A 20504-nucleotide genomic window follows, 5' to 3' on the forward strand; every position below is an offset into this window, starting at 1 on the left:
ACACTAAAAAAGAAAACTACACACCAGTTTCATTTAAATGTTCAAAATAAAATCCAACAATACATTAAGTATAATATACTTTGACCAAGTGAGGTTCATTCATCCCAAGAGTATAAGGACAGTTTAATATTATGTGCTTTATTAATATTTTTATTCCATCATGTTAATAGATCAGAGGAAGAAAAAAAATAATATAAACAATAATTCAATGAAGGAACTGGATGTAAAATTAATGAACAAAAATAAGTAGCCTTCACATAAGCAAATAACCAGTTAGAAGATACGGAAGCAAATGTCCATTTATTATAGTAACGGAAAGACAAAATGCCTAGCAATAAATGTGACAAAAAATGTTACAGTGGTGACCTTGGGTGAGGGTGTTGCATGGTTTAAGGTAAGGTTACAATTTTCTTTTTAAAAACTTTCTTTTATAGAAGAAAAACTTTACTCTTGACCAATAACAAAAACATACTCGCAGAAAAATGTACTTGGAACCAATGGAAAGACATCTCAGGTCCTTGGATAGGATAACTCAACAGGGTTGTCAGTTCTCTCCGGGTTATTTTAATGCTAACTTAATTCTAAAAATCAGTAAGTTTTTTCCACAGGCTAGACAAGTTGATTCTAAAGTATATTTTGGTGGAAGGGAGAAGAGGGACAGGGTATTTGCTCAAGAGAGACAAAAAATTCCCTGAAAATTTCTGGAGGTGGAGGTGTGTTGGCTAGCCCTACTAGATACGAAAACATACTATTATGTTTATCTAATGAAAGCAGTGAGGTAGTGAGGCATTAATAGACCAGTAGTGTAAAATAGAATGGAAAGTATTCGATACATGATGCAGTTGGTGGCATCATGAGAAAAGCTGGACCTTTTTTCAAAACACTGGATAACCATTTGAAAAAGATAAAATTGTGTCCTTACCTCACAACTTCCCTACTTAAGGTCAACATTGTTCACCTTAAATTGGTTTTATGTTGGATGTATTAGTGTTTTGTGACTTTTTATTACTGATTAGTAGTTCACTGATAGCACAATGATATCTTCCTAGGTTTGGCTATTGTGAATAAAGAGACAGTGAACATTCTTGTGTGAGTCCTTTTCAGGACATGTGTCTTTATTTCTTAGGAAGAGTGAAATTGCTGTTGTCCATTTAGATTTTTAAGAAACTGTGGAATTGTTTGCCAAAGTATTTTTACCATTTTACATGAAAGTACCAGTTGTTCCACATTATCATCAGCAGTTGGTTGTGTCACTCTTCTTTTTTTTTGGGCCGCGGCATGTGGGATCTTAGTTCCCCTACCAGGGGTGGAAGCGTGTAGTCTTAACCACTGGACCACCAAGGAAATTCCGGTTGTGTCACTCCTTAATTTTAGCGATTCCAGTTGGTGTATAGGTGTAGTTTTAATTTACATTACCCTGATGACTAATGATGTCTAATGTTATTTTGTTTATTGGCCATTTATTTATTTTTTTGTGGACTTTTCCCTGTTTTTAAAATTGAGGCTGTCTTTTTACTATTGAATTATAGGAGTTCATATATTCTGGATATAGGTCCTTTGGCACATATATGTCTTATAGTATTTTCTCCCAATTTGATGATCTTAAGTTTTTAATTTATTTTAAAATTTAGTTTAGTTTGATTTAATTTATAAATTAATTTCAACTTTTATGGTTATTGCTTTCTGTGCTGAAGAAATCTTTGTTTACTTTATGTTGCAAAGATTTTTCTCTTGTGTTTTCATCTAAAAGCTTTGTAGTTTCAGCTTTTAATTTTAGTCCTGTGATCTAGAATTAATTTTTGTGAAGTAGGAATTGAGCTGTTTTTTTTCCATATGGAAATACAGTTGTTGAAGTACCAATTTATTGAAAACATCTTCGTTTCGATACTGAATTGCTTTGACATCTCTGTCAGAGTCAGTTGACTATAAAAGTGTAAGTCTGTTTCTAGACTCTATTCTGTTCCCGCTGATCTATTTGTCTGTTCTAATGCTAGTACCATACAGTTTTATTAGCTTAGCTCAGGCTTTTTCAGGCTTGGCGCTGTTGAGTTTTGGGGCCAGATAATTCTTTGTTATGGCAAGGTATCTTGTGTATTGCGTGTGTTGTTGGATGTTTAGCAGTATCTAAGCCTTTACCCACTATTTTTCCCAGTAACATTCCTTCATCCTCCAGTAGGAACAACCAAAAATGTCTCCAGACTTTGCCAAATGTCTGTTGAAGGGCAAAAGTCACCCCTGGTTGAGAAACGCTGGTGTAGATCTATAGAAGTCTGAAGTAAGGTAGTGTAAGTTCTCTAGCTTCATCCTTTTCTCAAGCGTATTTTGCTTTTTTAAGTTCTCTGTATTTCCATGTAAATTTTAGAATGTTAATTTCTGTTTTAAAAGTAAGCTTGCTCAAATTTTGATTGAGATTGTGTTGAACCTATAGAAATATTAGAAGAGAATCAACAATTAACAATACTGAATCTTTTAACTGCAAACTGTAGTATCATAATTATTACAGTAATTTTTGTTGATTCCTCGGGATAGTCTATCTAAACATTCGTCATCAGTGAATATCCCCCTCTTTCGATCCTGATTTTTGGTAATTTGTGATTTCTCTTTCCCCCCTCCCCCCCCACAATTCATTTAATCAGGGATTTACCAACTTTACTAATCTTATCAAAGAACTGACTTTAGGGTTTGTTATTTTCCCTATTGTCTGTTGCCTTATTTAACTGATGGCTTCTCTTTTATTATTCCTTTCTTTCCACTCATTTTTTTCCTTTCTAATTCTTAAACATTTAAAGGTATATATTCTCTTCTTAGTAAATTGTGGTTTTTTTTATTATCATTCAGTTTGAAATACTTTTAATCTCCATTGTGATTATTTAGAAGCAATTTTCAAATATTTGGAGGCTATCTGGATCTTTATTTTTATTTTTAATGGTTTCTAACTTAATTGCATATGGTCAGAGAACCATACTCTTTAAGGTTTCAGGGAGGTTTATTTGTTTGTTTTGGTTTCTTTTGTCTACTCATTGAGATTGGTTTTATGGTTCAGCATATGATAGGTCTTGGTGGATGTGGATGTTCCCTGTCCACTTGAAAGCGTATTCTACAGTAGTTGGGTATGATATATTATAAATGTTAGGTCAGGGTAGCTGGTAGTGTTGTTCAGATTTATATCCTTTGTGATTTTTTTTTTCTTAATATTAAATACTGAGAAAGGAGTGTTAAAATTTCCAACTATAATTGTCAATTTATCTGTTTTTCTCTTTAATGCCAATTTTTGCTTCATGTATTTTAAAGTTGTATTGATTAGGGGCATACGCATTTATAATTATGTCTTCCTAATGTTTGATGTTTTGTTTGTTTGTTTGTTTGTTTTGCGGTACGCGGGCCTCTCACTGTTGTGGCCCCTCCCGCCGCGGAGCACAGGCTCCTGACGCACAGGCTCAGCGGCCATGGCTCATGGGCCCAGCCGCTCCGCACATGTGGGATCTTCCCAGACTGGGGCACGAACCCACGTCCCCTGCATCGGCAGGCGGACTCTCAACCACTGCGCCACCAGGGAAGCCCTGTTTGATGTTTTTATGAGTATAAAATGTTTCTTTTTAAATACATTTGGAATATATTTTTTCTTGGAATATATTTTTTCTTATGTTCATATAGCTGCTCCAGTTTTCTTTTAAGATTAGTGTATCTTTTTCTATTTCAGCTTTTAATCTGTTTTCATTTGTATTTGTTTATTTTTTGGCTGCATTGGGTCTTTGTTGCTGCTCGCGTGGGCTTTCTCTAGTTGAGGCGAGTGGGAGCTACTCTTCGTTGCGGTGCACCGGCTTCTTTCTCATTGCGGTGGCTTCCCTTGTTGCGGAGCACCGGCTCTAGGTGTGTGGGCTTCAGTAGTTGTGACACGCGGGCTCAGTAGCTGTGGCTCATGGGCTCTAGAGCACAGGCTCAGTGGTTGTGGCGCACGGGTTTAGTTGCTCCACGGCATGTGGGATCTTCCCAGGCCAGGGATCGAACCCGTGTCCCCTGCATTGGCAGGCTGATTCTTAACCACTGTGCCACCAGGGAAGTCCTGTGTTTTAAAATTATGCGTCTTGTAGACAGCAGATGGTTAGGTCTTGCTTTTTTTCCTTCTATTCAGTTTCATAATTTCTTCCCTTTGATATGAGTGTTTTAGTCAATTGTTGTTTATTGTAAGTATTGATGTAGTTAGATTTAGGTGTGCCATTTTACTTTTTATTTTTTTCCATTTGTTTCTTTTGTTGTGTGTTTTTTTGGGGGGGTTGTTTTTAATTGTTTCTTTTCATGCCTTCTTTTGGGTTAATCAAATATTTTATAGCAGCAGTTCTCAAAATTTGATTTGGGGGTCCCTGGGACATCTGTGACCACGAAAGTTCAAAACTGTAATATGAGTAACACTAGGTGTTACCCTTTGATACTCATTTTCCCATAAGTATACAGTATAATTTGCTCATTTTCCCATAAGTATACGGTATAATTTCCACAGGCTACATGACATGTTATATCACAAAAAAATTGAATGCAAAAGCAGATGTGAGAATCCAGTTATTTTAAGCCCAAATATTAATTTGCAAAAATGTGAAACAGCTATTTTTCTCATTTTTTGTTTTTTGGAAAATATAGTTATTCCTTTAAAATGTTAAATTTATGTTAACATGTGCCTTTATTATTGTTATTTTTAATTGTTATTGTGGTAAGCATTGACAGATACATACAGCCCACATAAAGAAAAATTCTTTGGGGTCTTCATTGATTTTCAAAGTGTTAAAAGGGTTCCTGAAACCAAAAGTTGGGAAGTGTCTTGTTTTATAATATTTAATTTTGATTTCGTCTGTTGACTTTTCAGATACATCATCTTTGTGTTATTTTTAAAATTGTCACTCTAGGCTACGGATTATAAATTGCATCTTAAATTTACCACAGTCTTAAAAGTTAACATTGTACCACTTGATATAAATTATATAAACCTTGAAATAACATTTTTCCATTTACCTTCCTCCTGGCTATGTGCTACTCTTGTTTTTTAAATTTGTGTGTGTGTGTGTCCATAATACAGTATTATTGATAGTTGGGAGAAAAAATAGTCTCTTAAATGTAGCCTTTTAGGTATATACACACATTTACCATTTCTGGTGATCTTTATTCCTTTCTGTAAATCTGAGTTACCATCTGGTTTAATTTTCCTTTAGCCTAAAGAACTTCCCTTGGCAATTTCTGTAGTATAGGTCTGGTTGCCATGTAGTCTCAGCTTTTATCTGAAGTTGTCTTTAATATAAATTTTTATTATTCTTCATTTTTAAAGGGTGATTTCACGGAATATGGAATTCTAGGTAGACACCTTTTTCCATCTGTTTTTAGTTCCATCATTATGCATTCAAATTGTTGTTCTCTAAAATACAGTTTTAGAGATTTTGTAATTGTTACCTGCAGGAGGTTTAGTCCAACAAAGCTATTTTGCCATTTTATTTAATGAATGAATGAATGAATGAATTTTAAAAAATAAATTTATTTATATTGTATTTTAGACTGCGTTGGGTCTTCGTTGCTGCGTGCAGGCTTCCTTTAGTTGTGGCCAGCAGGAGCTACTTACTTACTTACTTACTTACTTACTTATTTATTTATTTATGGCTGTGTTGGGTCTTCGTTTCTGTGCGAGGGCTTTCTCTAGTTGCGGCGAGTGGGGGCCACTCTTCATCGTGGTGCGCGGGCCTCTCACTATCGCGGCCTCTCTTGTTGCAGAGCACAAGCTCCAGACGCGCAGGCTCAGTAGTTGTGGCTCATGGGCCTAGTTGCTCTGTGGCATGTGGAATCTTCCCAGACCAGGGCTCGAACCTGTGTCCCCTGCATTGGCAGGCAGATTCTCAACCACTGTGCCACCAGAGAAGCCCTATTTTGCCATTTTAGAAGCTAGAAGTCTTTAAATTCATTTTTGGAATTCCTTTTATTTTCAATCCCAATTTGTATTGTTTCACATTAGGTCTCTACATATATGCTGTGTCTCTTATTATCATTTCCATCCATTTGGATTGAGCTGTTCTTGGATTTCTCCAACTTTTCTGTTTATTTTTCTTCTTTCTTAATTCCCCAGATCATACTGCCTACTACATTTCTAGTCAAACAGTCAGTCAGCTGTTATTTATTGAGAATATGTATGTGAAACATTGATCTGAGCATTTATCAAATTACATTATTTTCATCATGTCACTAATGATTGAGAAAATGCATTGGCTCCCAACTTTACCATATCACATGTAAATTCATTGGCCTAACTTTAAAGACTCTCCTTAATGTCCCAGGTGTTTGCCTTTCCTATTTTGTGTTTCATCTGCCTTTTGCATCAAGCAATTCTTTTGACTTCTCATTTCTTTCAGCATGTATTCTATTCATTCTAGTCTCTCATTTGAAGTGCTCTTTTTTTCTAACTATACCCCATAAATACAAGTACCTAAAAATCTGTCTCCAAGGTGCAGTCTCCTGTCTGTAAATAAATACTAACATTGAATTTAAAAGTTTTTTGTTTTTAATTTTGCAGAGTAGTGAATGCGTGCATAATTTCTAAAGTAGTTATGTGAGTTCCTTACCTCACCAACCAGATGGTAAATTTTTGAAGATAGGGGCCATACTTTTGTTATTCAATACAGTCTTGAATACAGTGGCTCCTCAATGAATAGTCATGCACCAAACATTATCTCTGATGTGCTAAATTCTGTGGAAAGGACACAGTGGAAGAGCTTTTCCCAGTTACTTGATACTTCTAAAATTTAAACAAGAAAATAAAAAGAATAGAAATTTTTTGGTTCATGAGTTGGAGTTGGTGATAGATGGTAAGAAGGAAGGGTCACAGTTGGCAAAATGTGATACACTGGATGGAATTTCTATTGCAGGTAAATCATAGGATCCTTGTTAGGAGCAGACTCCTAATTAGCCTTGTTATGATTAAAAGATGTTGTGTGTATTCGAAGGGTTTGGCGGGAGAGGGTGAAAGCATCTTGAGTTTCACGATACTGTGATGAAAATAAGTGGGAAAAAATTGGAAACTGCAAAGAGCTTATTAAGAATTTTTTAACACTTATTCATATACTGTCTATGTTACAGGCATAGCATTTATTTCATGTTGACAGTTGCTAGGCAGAAAAGTTAATGTTTTCACTCATCTGTTTTTGTTTATCTAGATTAAAAAAATGTTTTTTCTTCCTTATGTTACAGTCTTGGCCCTTTAGTGAGTAAAGTGAAAGAATACCAAGTAGAGACAATTGTAGATACCCTCTGCACTAACATGCTTTCTGATAAAGAGCAACTTCGAGATATTTCAAGTATTGGCCTTAAAACAGTAATTGGAGAACTCCCTCCAGCTTCCAGTGGTAAGCAAGAATGCTTTTTTCTCCCATTTCCCTTTTATAAATGGAGGTATTTCTCCTCCACCGTTTTTTTTTTTTTTTCCCTCCTGACCAGGGAGGGAGAGAGGTATCTATCCCTAAAAGATCTTTGTAAAAAAAAAGTCCAGAGTCTTATTTTTGCTTAAAAATATTATTTTGATTGAATTTAAGTATCTCTTTGAAATGAATACCAGTTCTGAAGGATTTTTATGTTGGAGCAAGATTTTATATTGTATTAACTGTGACTTGCAGAATAGAGTTAAGCCAGCCTATGCAATGAGAGAAAAGATAACCAAAATCATGAGTTATTTCTGATTAGGTTTCTATTTTCAGTGTTAATTTTGCTTTGCTTTAGAATTTATGATGTAAAACTTAGCACCATTAAGACAGCTGTGAAAGAGTTCAGTTTACTAGTATCTTTAATTAAGGCTGAGCCTTTTATAGCTACTTATAATTTTAAAAAAATTTAAAACTACAATTAATGAATTTGTCAGGTAATTAGCTTTTGACCTCCGACAGATGTTTATGTAATGTAAGTTTTAGAATTTGTCTTGACTGCTAAGCTATAGGCTAAAATTGCAGCCTAAAGTTACTGTCTCATCTGCAAATGGGGTGAAATTACTCTCTTTCATGGAAAGGTGTATATTGGTAATAATGTAGTCTTAGTATGTAGTTTTCACTCATTTACTTAATAAATATTTATTATTCTCTATGCTAGGTATCATGCTAGATAGTGCGTGTATATTATCTCACTGTCTAAAAATGTCAGTCATATGGGAGGTCTTAAATGTAGATTGTTGATAAGGGAACTGAAATTCAGAGATTAAGTTAATTCATCCAAAGTTTTGATTACCTGGTTGGATGAAGATTCATACCCATTATCTTTTAATCCAAAGGTGATGGGTTTTTTTCACTATATCATGCCAATGTTACTTTATTTCACCAACTCTGAAGTATGTTATTTGTAGTTGTATTAGCTACATTGATATTTTCCTCATTTTTTCCCTCTCATTGAAACATGTTTGTTTTTAGCTGATTTCTGGCTCTAACAAGAATTCTATTAACCATTCAGATTTTTACTTTCACAGTTTCTTGTTTCCTTTTTTTCTCCCTGGTCAGTAACAACACAGATCTACTTTAAAATAGTCATAATCTTTATTGATGAGTCTCCTGGAACAACATTTCTACTTTGTTTGGATTGGAAAGGTTCTTATTAGGTTACTAGTAAAGAGGACTTAAATAGAGAAAAATGTCATCGCTGCTTTCCAATCTAGAGGTGTAAGCACTACAGTTACTATTAGCTCTGTAGCTGGCATTTGTGCCAATGCACAGAAATAGTTGTCCAGTAGAGTTTACTGAATCGATACTGTTTTCCCTGTGTCGTGTACTCCTGCAGCGGGGTCTAATTCTTACTTATGTCTAATAAATTGATTGAAAAACAACCTGTTTTGAAACATATTTTTCTTTTTTAAGATTTTTTTTGATGTGGACCATTTTTAAAGTCTTTACTGAATTTGTTACAATATTGCTTCTGTTTTATGTTTTGGTTTTTTGGCCTCGAGGCATGTGGGATCTTAGCTCCCCAACCAGGAATCGAACCCTCGCCACCTGTGTTGGAAGGCGAAGTCTTAACCACTGGACCGCCAGGGAAGTCCCTTGAAACATATTTTTCTGACATGGATCTCTTGAGTCAGTTTTAAAATCAAGTTTAGAGTTGCTGAATATTTGCTAACTAGCATGAATATAAGGTGGAATTCAACATACTTGCCTTGAAATCATAATGGGTTTCTTATTCATGCAGGCTCTGCATTAGCTGCTAATGTATGTAAAAAGATTACTGGGCGTCTTACCAGTGCAATAGCAAAGCAGGAAGATGTCTCTGTTCAGCTAGAAGCCTTGGATATTATGGCTGATATGTTGAGCAGGTAAACATGACTATTGTTTGTATTACTTATAATACAAATATTTGTGCATTTATTAAGAACCCTTTTGGATAAATATAATAAAACTTGGTCTAAAATTATTCATGTTTAAATTGCGTCTGTTTTATAAATGTGTGTGGTTAGGAGTGAGGGAAGAAAAAAGCTAATTATATTATCATGTAATACTGCATAGCAAGCATATTTCTTGTAGTTTTGAAAAATAATAAAATTTGTGATTTAAACATTTCAGCAGAGTTTTTATATTTTGTTTTACTCTTTGATGTTCTTGAATACAATGAGCTACTTGGATAAGGAGATGTGCTGGTAGGAGTGGCAAGTGTTCCAGTTAAAATAATGCTGGTATTCTTCAGCAGCCATGTTTTTTTAGAGCATGTGTTGTGAGGGTGGAAGGAACTTGGCTTTATATATTTGTTGCTTTTCTACTTTTCCTCTGGAAGTCAAACTTGGGAATATAGAAAGAGATCTAAGCAACTCCAAGGGGGAAGTAACCTTAAAAGACTTGTCAGTTTCAGTTTGTCCCTGATTCTTATAATCATTATATGTCATCATTATTTGTCTGTTATTTATGGCTAATTCACTTGAACTTGAAAATAATCAAGTGCCTTCATGTGGTACAAATATAGTAAAAGTGAAGAGCTATCATCCTAGCCCACAAAGAGCTTATACTTTGCTATAGGAGGTAAGAACACAAATGGCTATAATGTAAGGCAGAATTGGACTAAATATTAACGGAGAGTATAGTGTATTTGGGGGTTTAAAATGGAAGGATCCAAGAAAGTTTGTTATGGAAACAGTGGCGTTTGAATTTAGTTTTGAAAAGTGGGTAGGGCACAGGTATCTGTGCTTAAACATAGAATATATCAGAATATGTAAGTAGTCTTGAGTTGGGAAACACTGTATTCTAATTTTCCAGAATCTAGAATGAATAGAAAAGTGGTAGGAGATCATTTTGATACATTGGAGTCTTGTTGAGGAGGGTGAGGAATTTATGCTTAATTTGATAAGTAGTGAAAATTCAGTTAGACCTTTTGTCCCATGTGTGACTTGATCACTAGCACTGTCCTGTCAAGACACAGACGTTTGACTGCTATTGAGTCATTGAACTGCACATGTGAAATGATTTGAAAGAGAGGGTTGGACCAACAAGATCTTTGAAACTTAGTGTGTAGATTTGTAGGGGAAAGACAATAGGGAGAAGGGGTAATCAAGAGATGGTCAGAGGGCAGACATTTCAGTAGTACTTGGACATTTTGTATTTATTTGTTTTCTTTTTATTTTATTTTAAGGCAAGGAGGACTTCTTGTTAATTTCCATCCTTCAATTCTGACCTGTCTGCTCCCCCAGTTGACCAGCCCTAGACTTGCAGTGAGGAAAAGAACCATTATTGCTCTTGGCCATCTGGTTATGAGCTGTGGAAATATAGTTTTTGTTGATCTTATTGAACATCTGTTGTCAGAGTTGTCCAAAAATGATTCCATGTCAACAACAAGAACCTACATACAATGTATTGCTGCTATTAGTAGGCAAGCTGGTCATAGAATAGGTAAGAAATATTTATGTATTGAAAAGTTTTCTTTAAAAAATATTAACGAATGTTTATAAGAACTAATATGCTTTTCTTAGGTGAATACCTTGAGAAGATAATTCCTTTGGTGGTAAAATTTTGTAATGTAGATGACGATGAATTAAGAGAGTACTGCATTCAAGCCTTTGAATCATTTGTGAGAAGGCAAGTTTTTAAGATCTATATTTTTCAAATAAAAATTTTTCTTAAGAATAGAGTAATAATTAAGATCTAGATTAGGTGGGTGAGGAGAAATGGGTTTTACTGACAGCTGGGATTGAGTTTTGGATTTCAAATGTGTTTTAATTAAGTTTTTATTAAATAATAACTGATAACCAATACAGTATTTGAAGTGCATATCATCTTTATTTTAAAATACAATCCTTACATTTATTTTGAAATGTTTCCTTCTTATTGTTAGGACTTTTCTAAAAGAACTTGGGAAAGGTATTTATAATATTGTCTTTCAGTTTACTTTAATGATGTAGTCTTTATCCTGAGAGAGTACCAGGATAAATTAATTATCTGGTCAGAAATGTATACTAGTGAATTTCATCTCCAACAGTTTTTGAGATGTGTTAACAGCCATTTTGCTAGGGCAGTGATTCTCAGTTTTGGAACCTTGGTTCTAATAATAAAAACTGTATTTATGTACAAGAAGGCCATACCTGCTAAGTAGTGAGATTTGGGGTTTTTTTTTTTTTTTGCTTTTGGCTAGAATTGACAGTGTAGTAGCACAGTGTCTTGAGACTTCACTGTTGTTATTTGCAGTAATTATAAGTAGTTATTTGCCACTCATGGTTTTTGATAAGGAGCTTTTATAGTCATAGCAAATTGTTAAAATCAGAAATTGTGGGATTCATTTCTGTCCTTTTAATTGAGAAATACAAATTATTTCTTTATTGTTGGGCATTTGTTATATGTTCTGTCTTTTCTCAACATAAAGTTAGAAGACCAAGCCTAGATGAATGTACGCTGGCATTTTCACCAATAATCCTAGTTACTGAAGATACATTTATCTGGGCTTGGTGTTCTAGTCGTGTGTTGAGAAGATAGAGCGTATACAGATTTCTCTGTGTGACCCCACACTAACTATGTCATACCATTTATTATAGGAATCATTTGACTTCAGAGATGTTAAAGTATGTGTGGGGGTGTGGAGTTCATCTTAAAATTGATTAAATAAGAGTAATTTGAAAAGTAAATCTTTTTTAAAACATGAAGTCAGTGGGAGGGAAAGATGAAGGGTCATTGGTGTTGAGGGCTGGAAACCACTTTCCTATACTATGTTAAAGGGAAGGGGGAAAAATCTGGTAATAAAGCAAAATTGGCAAATACTGAATCAAGGAGAAAAGTATAATTATTCAAGGCAGCTTTTGTTTTCTTCTTCAGATGTCCTAAGGAAGTATATCCTCATGTTTCTACCATTATAAATATATGTCTTAAGTATCTTACTTATGATCCAAATTATAATTATGATGATGAAGATGAAGATGAAAATGCCATGGATGCAGATGGTGGTGATGATGATGACCAAGGTATTTCAAATTAAGTAGAAGGAATTTGTTACATTTTCATGAAAGACCCAGTGTTATAGATGGAGGTGATTCTTACCCATATTGTACTGTGTTTGTTTGTTTATGATAGTGAAGGTGGAAATAACCACAATATTCAACAAGAGAAAATTGATTAAAAAAATTATGGGGCATCCATGTACTGAACTGCTATGCAACATGTTCAAAATCATGTTCTTGTTAAAGCAGTTAATAAGTTGAATGAAAAGTGGGTAGCAAAAATTACTCTGTCCCAGTTTTATTTTTTTAAATATGGTGAAAAAAATGTTACTAGTGTTTTTCTGTTGGCAAGCAATTATAAGTGACTTTTGTTCTTTATTTTTCAAATTTTCTACAAAGTGTTTTTGTAAGGAGGGAAATGAATGTTATTTTAAAAATTGTACCTATCGATAACATATTCATAGCAGTTTGGTTGGTTTCATACATAGTTACTTTAATGAGAAATCCTAAATATTGTTTGAGGCTCCATTTAACTTTCGTGAATAATTTAAGCATTTCTGAGGCTTGTATGATTGATGTCATTGTGCTGTGATTTGTGGTATTTACTCTGGAAAGGAGTAGCACTTCAAGGACACAGGGTTGCTCATGTTTAGTTGTTTCTGCTAGTATTAAAAGAATCATAATAGAAATGTTTAAGTTATTGGGTATATGCATCGGTGGGTTTCCTGTTAATTATACTTTTAAGTTTGATTCTTTGAATGAATTTAGGTAATGACTTTGCTCTAAAGTCTGTAATTTCATCCATTTTTTTTTTTAAAAAAAGGGTGGAAAAAACCTCTCTTAATCCCATTTTAGAGTCAAGCAGATACTGCCCAATTTCTCTACACTACAACAGAACTCTTCAAAAGAATGCATGTCCTCCAACTCCTTTTTTTCCTCTTTTTCTCTTAAATCCAGTCTTCCAGTGGTTGCCAGTGACCTCAAATGTTTGAGTCTGCTTATTCTCAGTTCTCAGCAGCATTTCTTTATTTAACTTCCAGGATACCACACCGTCCTATCTTTGTGATTACTCCTTTTCAGTCTCTGTGCTGGTTCCTCTTCATCACCCTGACCACTATACTTTGGAGTATTTCCGGGCTTAGTCCTTGACTTCTCTGTTATGTTCTTATGATCTTGTTGATTTCATCTAGTCTCTTAGCTTTAATATCAATATGCTGAAAAGCCAAATTTTACCTTTATCCCAGACCTTTCCTATGAATTCCAGGTTCATATATGCAACTGCTTAATTGATTTACTGCTTAGATGTCTAAAATATCTTCTCTCCACCCTTCCCCCACTGCCTGCCTGAACCTGTTTCTTCTTTAGACTTCTCCATCTCAGAATGGCACCTCCATTCTTCTTAGTTTTTCAGGCCAAAAACTTTGGGGTTATACCTGATCGCTTCTTTTACACACCCTCCTCATCCAGTCTCCCATCTCAGGGCTTTCCCCTTACTTCATACTCATATCTATCTCCCTTTGCAGCATTTTTATTTTCTTCATTACACCTAATCATTTTCTGATACACTGAAATTATTTTCTACTGTACCAGGATGTAAGCTTCATGAAGGAAGAGATTTTAATTTTAGTCTTCTTTATCAATTGCTTTATCCCAGTGCCTAGGACAGTGCTTGACACACATTAGACACTCAGTAAATGTGTTATATTAACGAAGGGAAACCTTAGCTTATAATAGGAATATCCTTTGAAAAAAGGAGTAGCATTTTATGTTCCAGATTTTTTGATGGTTGGTTTTTTTAGTGTGGTAAGTACCGATGTTGAATAACAAACCAGGTCCTTCGGCTGCTTTATCAGGTACATGGATTATACCTAACAATATCTTTTTATCATAGTGTTATTATTGTAACTTATAAAACCAACATAATTTTTGTGATTAGGCTGTTTAATTTTTTATAACCTTTAAGTATATTTCTGTAAAGTAATTCCTATAGTTGGGTTGCCATTGGAAATTTTTCATTTATTTATGTGCTTTAAAATAATCTATTTGGTAGTACCCTGTAATTTTTCTTCAAATAGGTATTGGTAAATAAATCAAATGCCTTGGTTTAGCAGTATTTGGTTGGGTTTTACTATAAACTGCTAAGATGAAATTAAGTAAGCCCTCTGGAGATTGGAAAATTTTCCAAGGCATAGTTGGCTACATTTAGCTATCACTAAGCTAATTGGAATATAAGCCAAAGAAGTGATGATATCTTTTTTCCCCCACTGAGGAATCATTTCAGGACTATAGTTCTTATATCTAAGAATAACGAAATTATTGTTAGTAATTTTAGACTGTCCTGCGAACTGCTAATATGTAGGCCATCTTCCTGACTTCATGTTACCCAACTGATTCGGCTTGATGGTGTTAGAAGGAAATAATTTTCAGAGATTTCACACACACAAAAGTTAGCAAGAATAGTAAGTGAGAGAGAATTGTTAATGCTTATGCTTGGAATATTGCTTTAATGTTTAACAGGAGTTTGGAGAAGCTGGTGCTCTGTTATGTGGGCAGAATTTTCTTGTTATAATTGAGAAAGTAAAGTTTATTTAAGCTATATTAAGGTAATACCTTGAAAGGTTGAGAATATGCATATTTGTTCCTAATAGCCCATCAACAAATTTAGTGAAAAGCCTTGTAGTCACAAAGAAAGCTGATGTCAGGATTCTTTTTCTCCCCTGAAAAATTAGTTTCACAGCATGACCTGGGATTGGTGATCATTCTTTTTATCACATCATCTATACCACAAATCTGTTTTATAGTTTATCTTATAAACTCCCAGTTGTTTATTTGATTTTCCTGTAGTGTCAAGTGAATCTTTTGAATTGAACTTCTATTCACATTATAAAAGGCTGGGACATTTATGATTTTATAAATATTTATGACCTGAAGAAGTTTAATGTGTTAATAAATGATTTTAAAGAGTTAATAAGCAGCTCATTACCCATAAATGAGAAAATGTTTAACAAATTAAAAACACAATCAAATAATTTTTCTTTAGAGGTTTGTTTATGTGTAAATTTTTATAAGTAAATTCTGCCTCCGATTTAAGTACTAGTTCTTTTTAAACCTATCTATTACTGTATATCTTAGTGGAAAGTTAGAAAACTATCTTAGTTATGAATATCAGTTCACTTTCTATATTAAACTTTTCTTATGATTAATAGCCTGTTAACATTAAAACTTCTCTTTAGGGAGTGATGATGAATACAGTGACGATGATGACATGAGTTGGAAAGTGAGACGTGCAGCTGCTAAGTGCTTGGATGCTGTAGTTAGCACAAGGCATGAAATGCTTCCAGAATTCTACAAGACCGTCTCTCCTGCACTGATATCCAGATTTAAAGAGCGTGAAGAGAATGTAAAGGCAGATGTTTTTCATGCATACCTTTCTCTTTTGAAGCAAACTCGTCCTGTGCAAAGTTGGCTGTGTGACCCTGATGCAATGGAACAGGGAGAAACACCTTTAACAATGCTTCAGAGTCAGGTCAGTTTAAAAGTGTGTTTTAAAAGTCATGCTAATAAATGTGATCTTTTAAAGTGGTGTTTTTATATGGAAATATGAGTTCCAGAACAGCTTTAGAGAAACAGTTCTGGGATGTGTTTGTATAGTAGTTTATGGATGCTCATTGATATGGACACTGATTGCTGGGTCGCCTTTGAAGATAGATTTGAGGCCTGTCCTGGGAGAAGGGGTTCCTATCGATAATGGTATGTGTCTGTATCCTGGCATCCATAAGATTTATTGGTAAATTCCCTGTTTAGGATTTACTGACTGACATTAGGAAGTTTAGAAGCAGATGTCTTTGAATCTTATTCCTGCTGCTTGTAACTACATTGGAAGTGAGGTTGATTTCATTGTAACAGCCAACAAAAAGCAAACACAAGAACCCACTTAATGGTTTCTTTTCCATAATTTGTCTCTTTTCTTTAATTGCTCGTATGTGCTATTTCAGTTTCAAAAACCATTTATAAATTATGCTCCTAAAGTTTTGGTTGAAAATTATTTTATTGTTTAGATCTCTGTTTAGTCTTACGCATTTCATAAGTAAAATTAATCAAGGAAGACTTTTGTTGCTCTGTAGAAAGCTAATGATAGCTTTTCTCTGCTCTCTTATTTATCAGTATCAAGCAAATACAGTTTCAAGAGAACATATATAGTAGATGCAACAAAGTTTGTATTGTACAAACTGTTGACAGTGGAATTAGGAATTTGACCAAAAAAATTCTTCCATTTGTCCCCAGCCCCTGTAATTTGTGTTAAGTGTACTGAGGAAGTACCAATAGCTGAACCAGCTAATGAGCACTTGATAATTACAGGTTCCCAACATTGTTAAAGCTCTGCACAAACAGATGAAAGAAAAAAGTGTGAAGACCCGACAGTGTTGTTTTAACATGTTGACTGAACTGGTAAATGTATTACCTGGGGCCCTAACACAACACATTCCTGTACTTGTACCAGGTATGAAAGAAATAGTAAATCACTTTGGGGACTTATTATAGACTTTATTAAGACTTAGATAAGCTTAAATAACTGTTTCCTTGAAAAGGATAATTTGTGACAACTTTGCACATGGAACTAACTTTTTTTTACAGAACCATTGAATATCTAAAGTTAAAAGTTTAAAATCGTACCCTAAAATTTTTTACTTTAATGTTTACGTAGCTTGTGGAATTTTGACTGCTTTAGAGATAATATATAGTGGGAACTTTAGCAATCTTTTAGGGATTCGTTTTAAATTTTAAAACTAGCTTTAAATTCATAAAGGTGCCATGGATAAAAATACTGGATTTTTCTTTTTTGGTTGGGTTTTAGGAATCATTTTCTCACTGAATGATAAATCAAGCTCATCAAATTTGAAGATTGATGCTTTATCCTGTCTATATGTAATCCTCTGTAACCACTCTCCTCAAGTCTTCCATCCTCATGTTCAAGCTTTGGTCCCTCCAGTGGTGGCTTGTGTTGGAGATCCATTTTACAAGATTACATCTGAAGCGCTTCTTGTTACTCAACAGCTTGTCAAAGTAATTCGTCCTTTAGATCAGCCGTCCTCGTTTGATGCGACTCCTTACATCAAAGATCTATTTACCTGTACCATTAAGAGGTTAAAAGCAGCTGACATTGATCAGGAAGTCAAGGAAAGGGCTATTTCCTGTATGGGACAAATTATTTGCAACCTTGGAGACAATTTGGGCTCTGACTTGCCTAATACCCTTCAGATTTTCTTGGAGAGACTGAAGAATGAGATTACGCGGTTAACTACAGTGAAGGCGTTGACACTGATTGCTGGGTCGCCTTTGAAGATAGATTTGAGGCCTGTCCTGGGAGAAGGGGTTCCTATCCTTGCTTCATTTCTCAGGAAAAACCAGAGAGCTTTGAAACTGGGAACCCTTTCTGCTCTAGATATTCTAATTAAAAACTATAGTGATAGCCTGACAGCTGCCATGATTGATGCAGTTCTAGATGAGCTCCCACCTCTTATCAGCGAAAGTGATATGCATGTTTCACAGATGGCTATCAGTTTTCTTACCACACTGGCAAAAGTGTATCCCTCCTCCCTTTCAAAGATAAGTGGATCCATTCTCAATGAACTTATTGGACTTGTTAGATCACCTTTATTGCAAGGGGGAGCTCTTAGCGCCATGCTAGACTTTTTCCAAGCTCTGGTTGTCACTGGAACAAATAATCTAGGATACATGGATTTGTTGCGCATGCTGACCGGTCCAGTTTATTCTCAGAGCACAGCTCTTACTCATAAGCAGTCTTATTATTCCATTGCCAAATGTGTAGCTGCTCTTACTCGAGCATGCCCTAAAGAAGGACCAGCTGTAGTGGGTCAGTTTATTCAAGATGTCAAGAACTCAAGGTCTACAGATTCTATTCGCCTCTTAGCTCTACTTTCTCTTGGAGAAGTTGGGCATCATATTGACTTAAGTGGGCAGCTGGAACTAAAATCTGTCATATTAGAAGCCTTCTCATCTCCTAGTGAAGAAGTCAAATCAGCTGCGTCCTATGCATTAGGCAGCATTAGTGTGGGCAACCTTCCTGAATATCTACCATTTGTCTTACAAGAAATAACCAGTCAACCCAAAAGGCAGTATCTACTGCTTCATTCCTTGAAGGAAATTATTAGCTCTGCATCAGTGGTGGGCCTTAAACCATATGTTGAAAACATCTGGGCCTTATTGCTAAAGCACTGTGAGTGTGCAGAAGAAGGAACCAGAAATGTTGTTGCTGAATGTCTAGGCAAACTCACGCTAATTGATCCAGAAACTCTCCTTCCACGGCTTAAGGGGTATTTAATATCAGGTGGGTACCTAGATTTTCTTATCTAAAAAATTTTGTTTATTAGCAGTTGTTGCCTGGGAAGATGGCTAATGCAGAAGTTAAAACATTTCTGTATCTTGTTATATGTAGAACCTATTGCCTTATGTTACGATATGGAGCCATATTCAAATGACACCTTGTTGTTTAAAAGGATAAAGAGAGTGTAGTTAGATAATGATTAAATAAATCTGTTGCAGTTTCTAGTGTTTAATGTATTTTAATGTTACTCTTGTCTTAATGTGGGACAGATGTCTCTTGAATTAATATAGCCAGAGGAGCTTGCTAGAATTAATTACAGTACTAAAATTGGTGAACTAACCTGGTTCAAATGAAAGATTCTAGAAGAGTTTTCACATTACCAGTGTCCCCTGTTGTCCAAGGAGAAGGTAATAAAGGCCATTCATTCTTAGAAATTGCTTTCGTTTTTAGTAAAAATTTTGACAGTCATACAGTGGTTTAACCAGTTCCCTTTTGTGAGGGATAGATCCTCCACTGCTGGTCTCACAGGCCGCCTCCTTCCTGGAAGAAATTGTTCCTTTTGAAATCTAATGGGATTATGTTTCATAAAATGAGTAAACTTTGCTTCATTAGTATCCTGGAAGTAATAAGAAATACCCCTCTTGACCAAAGAGAGGTTTTTTTTGTTTTTTATTATTTTTGGCTGTGTTGGATCTTCATTGCTGTGCGTGGGCTTTCTCTAGTTGTGGCGAGCGGGAGCTACCCTTCGTTGTGGTGAGCGGGAGCTACTCTTCGTTGTGGTGTGCGGGCTTCTCATTGCGGCGGCTCCTCTTGTTGCGGAGCACGGGCTCTAGGCATGCGGGCTTCAGTAGTTATGGCACATGGGCTCAGTAGCTGTGGCTCGCAGGCTCTAGAGCTCAGTAGTTGTGGCGCACGGGTTTGGTTGCTCTGCGGCATGTGGGATCTTCCCGGACCAGGGCTCGAACCCGTGTCCCCTGCACTGGCAGGCAGGTTCTTAACCACTGCACCACCAGGGGGGCCCGACCAAAGAGAGTTTTAAGGAATTAAAGACCCTGGTGTTATTTGAAGTGGTTTGAAAATGATAAAGGTGTCCATGGATTTTAGTTGACTTAAATACCAATAGACTTAAAATTTATTTTTAATTAGGCTCATCATATGCCCGAAGCTCAGTGGTTACAGCTGTGAAGTTTACTATTTCTGATCATCCACAGCCTATTGATCCACTATTAAAGAACTGCATAGGTAAGTGGAAGTGAAGATGAACATACTGAATAACTAGTTAATAGTTAACTGTCAAAAAACGAATCATTTCAATAGCTAAATATATCACCAAGGGACTAAAATGCTTTTAAGGGTCTGGTAATTCTTTCATTAAAAAAATAACTTTGCAAATAGCTGAAATTTAGTAAATATGCTAGGATGTCTTTAAAGTCAAGTACACATTTGATGATCATATTTTGGGAATGACCTAAAGTAAACTAATGGGTAAAAGATACATGATCTATCTGACTAATCTGAAGTTCTTCCCAGTTGTAAATGAATCTCATTTGAGCTTGTGATGGCCCCACTTCTTCGTTATTACTTGTATGCCTCCAGCTCCCAAGGGGATCTTTGGAGGCTTTTAAATTTAAGGTAGAAATTTAAGAATAAAAAAGATAATTCTTGTGGTGATCAGTTCTACCAACCTAAGAGGAGCTATCCAAGAAAGAAAAGGGCCATCTCTTTCTATGAAGACAAGAATTAGCTTTT

General features: G+C 35.2%; 1 protein-coding gene across 1 annotated transcript in view; it reads left to right on the top strand.

Moving 5' to 3' along the window:
- CAND1 (cullin associated and neddylation dissociated 1) overlaps window positions 1–20504 on the top strand; it is a gene marked incomplete at its 5' end in the record, with an annotated part of 42210 nt that overhangs the window by 16810 nt on the left and 4896 nt on the right. The window contains 9 exons of the mRNA XM_079714471.1: window positions 7219–7373; window positions 9190–9313; window positions 10618–10874; window positions 10955–11060; window positions 12288–12433; window positions 15643–15935; window positions 16769–16910; window positions 17265–18758; window positions 19902–19997. Of these exons, the coding sequence (XP_079570597.1) occupies window positions 7219–7373; window positions 9190–9313; window positions 10618–10874; window positions 10955–11060; window positions 12288–12433; window positions 15643–15935; window positions 16769–16910; window positions 17265–18758; window positions 19902–19997 (2813 nt within the window). The remainder of the gene's footprint in view (window positions 1–7218; window positions 7374–9189; window positions 9314–10617; window positions 10875–10954; window positions 11061–12287; window positions 12434–15642; window positions 15936–16768; window positions 16911–17264; window positions 18759–19901; window positions 19998–20504) is intronic.

Source organism: Hyperoodon ampullatus (assembly GCF_949752795.1).
Source record: "Hyperoodon ampullatus genome assembly, chromosome: 11".
NCBI lineage: Eukaryota > Metazoa > Chordata > Mammalia > Artiodactyla > Ziphiidae > Hyperoodon > Hyperoodon ampullatus.